Consider the following 9626-nt stretch of genomic DNA (forward strand, 5'->3'; position numbering starts at 1 on the left):
ACAACATTGATTTCATTACAGGAAGTCTGTTTCTATACATCCCGGTGAGGGCGCTGCAAGCGCAAGAAGATAGTGATTGTGACGTCATAAGTCGGCGGTCCCTTCGTTTTAGGTCTATGGTTTTAAATAGAAAAAATATACACATGTATGTAATAATTTTTTTTTTTTGATTTTAAAATAAAGCTTTAACAGAACTGAATATATACTTGTTCTTTATATAATACTACACGCGTATATAAATTATTTTTAATTGATTGATCTATAGAAAAAAATATGACTATTCGCGCTTAATATATTTTTATTCTTAGTAATAAGAAAATTAATGTACATTGTTTCTTATTTATTAAATTGTAGATCTGTCGTTAAAACGTCTGCCTTAGAAGAGAAATATCAGTAAACAAAAAACAAATTACGTGTAATTAATTAAAAAAATTAAAGAAAAAGAATTTAAAAATAATTTACAGGGCATAGAAGACTTGTTTGTTTGTTTGTTTTTCTTTTTTCTTATGTAAATCTTTAATTATTCTGAAAATCTTTGATTATTCTGAATTTAGATACGAAAATCGACAGCAGAAACTCGGAATCAATAAAATGACTTACGGGTGTTTTTCTCGTAACAGAAAACATTTCTTTTTAGAAACTAGCATTATGTTTTTAAGTAAATAAGTGTGTAAATACATGTACAATATTGTGAATGAGAGAGAGAGAGAGAGAGAGAGAGAGAGAGAGAGAGATGCAACCCCTTGTTTCTTAATTTGTAAAAAATAAATGTATTTATTCTCATTCTCCGCTTTATTTACATCGCCAAAGTCACATCTAATCAGTCTATGATGCTATTTAATTTCCACAACTTTCGTTCAAACTCAACCTATTTACAACTATTGCGCAATGCATTCGTTCTCTGCACATGCACGAAATCCTTGTGCATCACTTGTCAGTCAAAATCGCATGAGTGACCCTGAGAGTCTGTTTACGCGGAAAGAATTTCTCTTGTGATTTGAAACATTTTTATGGTCAGTTCACACCTGTTTAAAAAATATTGGGTCACAGCCAGAGGGCCGTGGTGCCGTGTAATTAACACACCTTTTAAATTATTTAGCTTTGACCACATCAAGTGTACATGTACATGCATTTTTAAAACTCGCTCAACTGACATCCAGCGAAACTCATCTTACAGGTTTCACCACAACACTGATTAGAAATTTTCTTCCTAAAATATCCATTTCAGACACAATTAGATAAGCATGAATCCCTTAATTATCAGTTTACTTTAAAAAAAAAAAAAAGTACAATAGCGTCACATAAATACGCAGACTTTTGATGAGTTTTTAGTAGCTACATTGTAATTAGTATCGCCTTCTAGAAAGGGGGGGGGGGGTATCAAACATAATGTGGCTTGAAAGAGGATTGCGAAAAATCATTGTCTTTTTTATTTTCATTTTATTTTGTAAATTATCCTTTTCCAGACACAAATAAGCAGGTGTCCTGTAGATTATGATTTTTTTTTAAATTTACAACAACCAAACATTTTGCACACTTCTAAAGAACTTTTAACCTGCTCATTCGTATCGTTTTCATGAAAGGGGATGGGGGTACAGAGTAACAAACCTTATAATATCTATAATTTTTCGCAATTTTTTTTTTTTTTTTTTTTTTTTTGTATGCAGCTTGTAAGTTGATCACAATTTTATTAGACAGATTATCATCTCTATCCGTTCAGTAGAAATCTTCCTGTTTACCGCATGTAATATTTTAATCCATTTTTGACATAATTACAGTTTTTCAGTGTAAGTCTAACTGCATCAATTGTGCCGTCTTGTAATCCGGAATTTTTTCTTCCGGCATGCCTTGGTTTTCTTTTTTGTTTGTATTTGTTATTTCCGTGCGTGTTGCACGAGATTTTTTCTGTCACTCGTCGCCTTACTCAGTACATGTACAGTCATACTGTTGTAACAGTTGTTTACTCTGCCCACAATGTAAGTATTTCTCATATATTTAACTTCTTACAGTTATTTGTGTAATGCTTATCTACTTTCGGCAAAGTATTTCTATCTTATGTGTGTGAATTTACTGTTAAATTTTACCGGGAATTTTGAGTGGCTAAATTTTTCATGTCTTGTCAATGTATGCAGATATTTGTAAAGTAATGCTAATTTTACACACACATTTATCTCAGTATTGTGTCATATTTATTGAGCAAAGGTATTTTTTCAGATTTTTTATTAATTTTCTGAACTTTGAGCATTGTACATCACTCTTATTATTGTTTTTGTCTATTGTAGCTTTTCACCGTTTCGTTTCGTTATGTTTCGTTTCGTCTCAATAAATCATAAGAACAACGGTTAACTAGCTGTGGTTATTAATGGAGGCAGCATAGTGAAAAGATTGGTGAAAACATTCCAGAGTTTCAACTACACAGGCATGGCTCATAACCTGGGGAAGATTTCTACAGAGGACGAAGATACGTCACGTAGAGTGCACACCCTCACACAGAAAGCACAAGAACAATATCAAGAAAAAGTTCAGAGGTATAAAGACATACTTTTACGCTTCTCAGAGGATACTGAAAGTGTATTGATAGAATGTGCTTCATCAGCAAAAGAGATCTACGCATTAAAGTCAGTGAAAGAAAAACTTGAGGACAGTTTCAAGCGTTACAAAGATTATCATGAAGAATTTGGTGATTACCTCAATAGAAAACACACAGCTGATAGTACACAAGAGTTAGACACTATACGGAAGAATTTTAACGAGATAAATAAGAAGGTTCAAAACGCTTTAGTGAAAGTACAAGATGATATTGATTTGGTCCAGTTGGAAGTGAACTCTAACCCATCTCATAGGACAGCAAGTTCTAAATCATCAACGCTTAGTAGACGTTCACAACAGAGAGTGGAGGAAGCTAAAACCCGCCTTAAAATTGCTGAACAGTCTGCAAAACTGAAAAAACAAAAGTCCAAAATCACCTTAGAAGACAAAATCCACAAAGCTCAAAGTCAACAGCAACAGGAAGATATAGATGTGGAATTGGATCTACTGCAAAAACAGGAAGAACTGGACATTGCAAATATGCGTCTTAAATTTGAACTTGAAGAGGAGGAAGAAACCACGGAACATCAAGATTTAAAACCCAGTGTTCCTAGTGTATCTGGTGAGCAGAAAACAAGAAACTTTGTTGACAATCTCACATTGAACCCTAATGCTGAGCCTTTCATATTCAATAGTGGAACTCGTACAAACCATCTTCAGAGAAATGTTGACAATTATTGTTCACCGCTGCTACAGATACCAACGCAGTCTACGGTGAATTTACCATCACAGAACTATTCAGATGCCTCGAATTTCCTTCTCAAAAAGAACTTACTGTTGGAAAGTTTTCAACAACAGCGTTTTGATGACAAACCAGATCGATATGTAGTGTGGAAAATACAGTTTAAGACGATGGTGTCAGAAATAAGGTGTTCACCACTGGAAGAATTAACTCTTCTCACCAATTGTACAAACAAAAACTCAGAAGCTAACAGACTGATTATGAGTCTTAGAGCTTCATGTGCGAGTAATCCAGAACTATGCTTATTCAATATCTGGAAACGTATGGACGAAAGATTCGGATCGCCTGAATTGATAGAATCAAGCCTGAAATCTCGTCTGCAAACTTTAACAGATTTCACAGACCACAAGAAGTTATATGAACTACATGACCTACTTTGTGAGGTACAGGCCGTGAAAGCTATTCCAGAATACAGTGTGATGTTTTCATACCTTGATTCATCTCTTGGATTGAAACCTATAGTTCAACGACTTCCTCGATATCTCCAGGAGAAGTGGATTAATCGTGTGGTTCATTACAAGAAAGAACACTGTGTAATCTTTCCTCCTTTCAGTGAGTTTGTGGCATTCATTGGTGAGATGAGCATCATCAGAAATGATCCTGGGTTGATATTTGATGATTCTAATAAGGAGAACCGCCTTGATCGCAAAGGACAAAGTAAAGTTAAACCTACCGTGTTCACCCACAAAACTGACATTTCATCAGAAACAGTGAATGGCGGACATCAGTGTTTGATTCACCAAGGATCTCGACATACTATAAACAAGTGTAAAGCTTTCAGAACCAAAAGTATGGAGGAACGCAAACACATTCTACGAGATCATAACATTTGTTTTCGTTGCTGTGAAACGTCATATCACTTCGCTAATCGATGTAAATCCAAAGTTTTGTGTGATGTGTGTAAAAGTACCTACCACTGTACAGCTCTTCATGAGGATGTTAGTAACCGTCAGATGTCCAGGAATTCTTCTTCCCGACTAAATCATGGCGAGGAGGAAAACTCACTTTCTGAAAATGTGAAGCAGTCAGTTTCTTCTAACTGTACTGATATTTGTGGTGAATTTAGTGGAAAGTCATGTGCAAAGATTGTACCAGTGCGTGTATATGTTCAAGGTCAACGTCAAGCATCGATTGTGACTTACGCTATGTTGGATGACCAAAGCAACAAAACTCTAGGTAAAAGTTACCTTTTTGACTCTTTGTGTATCAAAACTCTGCCAGTTGACTACACAATGCAATCGTGTTCAGGCAAGGTTACCAGAAGTGGGCGTGTTGCTGACAACCTTGTCATCGAGCCAATCAGTGACAATCGTCAGTTGAAATTACCACCTGTCTTGGAGTGCGACAACATACCAAACAGTCAGACGGAAATTCCTACACCGGATATCGCTCGTCATTATCCACACCTGCAGGATATTGCTCGAGACCTACATCCGTTTGATCCATCTATGGAAGTCCTACTGCTTATAGGACGGGATCTTCCAGAGGCACATCACGTTATTGTTCAGAGATTAGGACCACCACGTTTTCCTTTTGCTCAACGATCTCCTTTAGGATGGACAATTATTGGAGATGTTTGTTTGTCTGGAAAACACATTCCACCATTACGTGTCAACAGAACTTTCATCGATAAAAGTGGTCGACCTACAATGTTGGAACCATGCAAACAAAAGTTAAACATCCAGAACACTGTTATCACTACTAACAAGACTGTTATTGGAAAAACAGATATCTTCAAGAAAACACCAGATGACAATAAACTCGGCCTCTCGATTGAAGATCGCACTTTTCTGAAGATTATGAACGACAAGTTTCATCTTGATCCAACCGAAGGAAAATGGACTGCTCCATTGCCCTTCCGGCAAAATCGTGAACAACTTCCAGACAACTACTCACAAGCATTGTTTCGTGCTAAATGTCTTGATGCCTCCTTAAGAAAAAACAACGTCAAGAAGGAACATTTCATTACATTTATGCAGAAAATATTTGACTGTGATCATGCAGAATTGAGTCCATATATACTACCGGATAAGGAACATTGGTACCTTCCACTTTTCGGAGTCTACCATCCTCATAAACCGGATCAAATTCGTGGTGTCTTCGACTCCTCAGCGGAATTCAAGGGTGTGTCCTTGAACCAACAGCTGTTACAAGGACCTGACTTCATAAACAATCTCCTGGGAATTCTCATTCGTTTCAGGAAGGAAAGAGTAGCCGTAGTTGCTGACATTCAAAGCATGTTTCACTCATTTCTGGTGGATGAAGGCCATCGTGACTATTTACGTTTCTTGTGGCATTAGGATAATGACTTTGAAAAACCACTGGTTACTTACCGCATGAAAGTTCACGTATTTGGCAATCGCTCCTCTCCTTCCGTGGCAATGTATGGTTTACGTCACATTGGTGAGCTAGCTGCTAAGACCCATGGACAGGAAGTGAAAGACTTCATTGTGAACGACTTTTACGTAGACGACGGCTTGAAATCTTGTGCAACTATTTATGAGGCAATCAGCCTCATACACAAAACTCAAGATGCCATGAAGGAGTATGGTAACATAAGACTTCACAAATTCGCATCTAACGTCAAAGAAGTTATGGAAGCCTTTGATTCTAATGACCTTGCCAAGAACCTTGTTGACCTGAATTTCGATAAGGATGCCTTAACTCAAAGCAGTCTTGGACTTCTGTGGGACTTACAGACAGATACCATTAGATTCAAAGTTTCTAGTGAAAACAAACCGTCTACAAGGAGAGGTGTACTTTCTGTTGTGAACCGTCTTTATGATCCTCTCGGATTCATCGCCCCCGTTATTATTCAGGGCAAGATTATTTTGCGGAAAGTAGTGTCAGACACGTCAGACTGGGATGAAGCCCTACCTGATTACCTATTTGAAGAATGGGAGAAATGGAAGAATAACTTACCCGACTTGGAAAAGTTACAAATTCCTCGAGTGATTGTTCCTAATCTGAGCGAAGCACACAGGAAAGAACTACTCATTTTCTGTGATGCATCCGAACTAGCCATAGCTGCTGTTTGCTATTTAAAGGCGCACTATCCCGATGGTTCTACTTCTCAAGGCTTCGTTTTAGGGAAAGCAAAAGTGGCCCCTGTCAGTGGACATACAATCCCTAGACTAGAACTTTGTGCCGCGGTACTTGCTGTGAATGTAGGACAAACAGCAAAAGAACAGCTAAAGATAGAAATAGACGATGTGAAATATTTTAGTGACAGTCGGATTGTGTTAGGATACATAAACAATGCTAAGAAACGATTTTTTGTGTACGTCGCTAATCGTATTGCTCACATTCTCAGTCTAAGTGATCCGTCACAATGGTCCTACATACGTAGTGAAATTAACCCAGCAGATGTTAGCACGAGAGGAATTCTCCCGAGGGAAATGCAGAACTGTGTCTGGATCTCTAACCTAGAAAAAACAGACATCATACCTTCTGAAGAACATTTTCCTCTTGTGAGTCCCGAGGAAGACAAGGAAATCCGCTGTAACAAAACTGACATTGAGACAAAATCAGCTTACGGCCTGAGCAATGATTTCCTCACAAAATTCTCAAAGTGGAACAAACTTGTAGCAGTGGTTGCTAAAGTTTATGGATTTATTCAGAAGTGTCGTAAAGCAGAGAGCATGTTGAGTGATGTTGACCTTCTGTGCAAAGCTGAAATGGTCATTATCAGAGACATTCAGCAGAATTTCTATTCTGAGGAAATTGAAAACTTACAGGACTCTAAACCTTTGTCAAAAAACAGTCCTATTCAAAAACTAGACCCGTACATTGACAGTGAAGGCATTTTACGTGTTGGTGGTCGTTTGCGAAACCTCAGTGCTGATGCTTCATTCAAGAATCCAATGATTCTACCTGCAAAACATCATGTAACCACTCTTATCGTCAGAAAACTTCACTCAGATGTCAAACACCAAGGACGTCATATTACAGAGGGTCATATTCGTTCATCTGGATTTTGGATCGTCGGAGGTAAAAGACTTGTGTCATCTGTCCTCCATAAGTGCGTCACTTGCAAGAAGCTTAGAAAAGTACCAGAATACCAGAAAATGTCTAACTTACCTGAGGATCGTCTCATACCAGGACAACCACCCTTCTCTAACGTTGGAGTTGACATTTTTGGACCGTGGAACATTATTACACGACGTACCAGAGGTGGCGCAGCAAACAGTAAAAGATGGGCTGCTCTATTCACTTGCCTCGTTACCAGGGCTGTACATATCGAAGTCATAGAGGAAATGACATCATCTTCATTTATAAATGCGCTCCGTCGATTTATCGCCATACGTGGGCCTGTTCACGTCTTTCGATCTGACAGAGGAACAAATATCATTGGCGCTGCTAAGGAGTTAAAGGTCAATGTGATAAATGTAGAGGATGAACATCTCCACAACTTTCTCAACGAGCAGAGAACAACGTGGATCTTCAACCCTCCCCACTCCTCTCACATGGGAGGAGTGTGGGAACGTATGATTGGGATCACCAGACGTATACTGGATGCTATGCTACTTGACTACGGATCTAGGAGTTTAACGCATGAGGTGCTCACTACATTCCTAGCAGAAGCTTCATCCATAATCAACTCAAGACCCCTTGTGTCGGTACCTACAGATCCTGAGAATTCATTTGTGTTATCCCCATCAACTCTACTCACTCAGAAAACAAGTGTTAAAGACAACAAACTGTTCTCTGATCATGTTAACAAGAGCGAGTTGTTACAGACACAGTGGAGGAGGGTACAACACTTAGCATCCATTTTCTGGAGACGATGGAAGACAGAATACTTGAACACTCTTCAGATGCGCCGTAAGTGGAATCTACCCCAAAGAAATCTATCATCCGGTGATGTGGTGTTACTTTGCGATAAAGAACTACCCCGTAATTCTTGGCCAATGGGAATCGTTGTCAAGTCTCTACCAAGTGATGATGATCTAGTGCGTAAAGTGATAATTCGTACTATCGTGAATGGTGAACCCAAAACTTATGTGCGCCCCGTTACGGAACTTATTGTTCTTGTGGAACAGTGAACATTTCTGTCATTCAGTGCAACAGATATTACAAGAGACTGTAAATTGACTGTAATTTAATTTATTACATGTTTACATTATCTTAAATATCTATTTTGAAATTTGATGATATTATTAATATCAGGCGAGGAGTGTGCCGTCTTGTAATCCGGAATTTTTTCTTCCGGCATGCCTTGGTTTTCTTTTTTGTTTGTATTTGTTATTTCCGTGCGTGTTGCACGAGATTTTTTCTGTCACTCGTCGCCTTACTCAGTACATGTACAGTCATACTGTTGTAACAGTTGTTTACTCTGCCCACAATGTAAGTATTTCTCATATATTTAACTTCTTACAGTTATTTGTGTAATGCTTATCTACTTTCGGCAAAGTATTTCTATCTTATGTGTGTGAATTTACTGTTAAATTTTACCGGGAATTTTGAGTGGCTAAATTTTTCATGTCTTGTCAATGTATGCAGATATTTGTAAAGTAATGCTAATTTTACACACACATTTATCTCAGTATTGTGTCATATTTATTGAGCAAAGGTATTTTTTCAGATTTTTTATTAATTTTCTGAACTTTGAGCATTGTACATCACTCTTATTATTGTTTTTGTCTATTGTAGCTTTTCACCGTTTCGTTTCGTTATGTTTCGTTTCGTCTCAATAAATCATAAGAACAACGGTTAACTAGCTGTGGTTATTAATGGAGGCAGCATATCAATGATTCGCCGAGTAATTATCTTAGCAGAATTAATGTGCGAGTCTAATACGATTTTATTTTACACTAGACAGTTCATATATGTTTTAAAAATTCTTACAAAATTAATGATTAATTAGTAAAATCACGCATCTGATATGAACTACATATGAATGCACACTTACGGCAAAAAGGATCACGTATCTGATTCAATAATTTAAATGGACAAAATTAAAATCTTAAGTCAAGAAAACCAGGGAATTAGTTTAAACATCTGTATAGTTTAATTACGAATATTAAAGTACAACGGATATTTAAGAAAGAAGTTGATTTCATTTGCTCTAATAAAGAAAATGAAAATATTTATTATCAGATCCGTAATGGGGAACTGTGATACACCTCGTTACATGGTGTCCACGATCGCTGACATCAAGGATGCCGACATCGAGTTCGAGGTTCACGGTGCCACGTGTTCTGCGGGAAAAACCCGTGGTCTGTACTGTACCTTTGATCACAAACACAACGAGTTGATCTAATTGATAGCATATAAGGAATCGTCTCAAACTCTG

General features: G+C 37.5%; 2 protein-coding genes across 2 annotated transcripts; both read left to right on the forward strand.

Moving 5' to 3' along the window:
• Positions 1-1813: 1813 nt before the first annotated feature.
• LOC134241381 (uncharacterized) lies at positions 1814-5631 on the forward strand. The gene is made up of 2 exons (XM_062723447.1): positions 1814-1976; positions 2283-5631. The coding sequence occupies exon 2, from the start codon at positions 2422-2424 to the stop codon at positions 5629-5631; it is 3210 nt and encodes a 1069-aa protein (XP_062579431.1). The 5' UTR covers positions 1814-1976; positions 2283-2421.
• LOC134241393 (uncharacterized) lies at positions 5517-9065 on the forward strand. Its single transcript, XM_062723457.1, has 2 exons — positions 5517-8677; positions 8984-9065. The coding sequence occupies exon 1, from the start codon at positions 5668-5670 to the stop codon at positions 8374-8376; it is 2709 nt and encodes a 902-aa protein (XP_062579441.1). The 5' UTR covers positions 5517-5667; the 3' UTR covers positions 8377-8677; positions 8984-9065.
• The last annotated feature ends 561 nt before the right edge of the window (positions 9066-9626 follow it).

This window comes from Saccostrea cucullata, unplaced genomic scaffold, assembly GCF_032062105.1.
Source record: "Saccostrea cucullata isolate Sc308-1 unplaced genomic scaffold, CSIRO_AGI_Scuc_v1 ctg14099, whole genome shotgun sequence".
Lineage (NCBI taxonomy): Eukaryota > Metazoa > Mollusca > Bivalvia > Ostreida > Ostreidae > Saccostrea > Saccostrea cuccullata.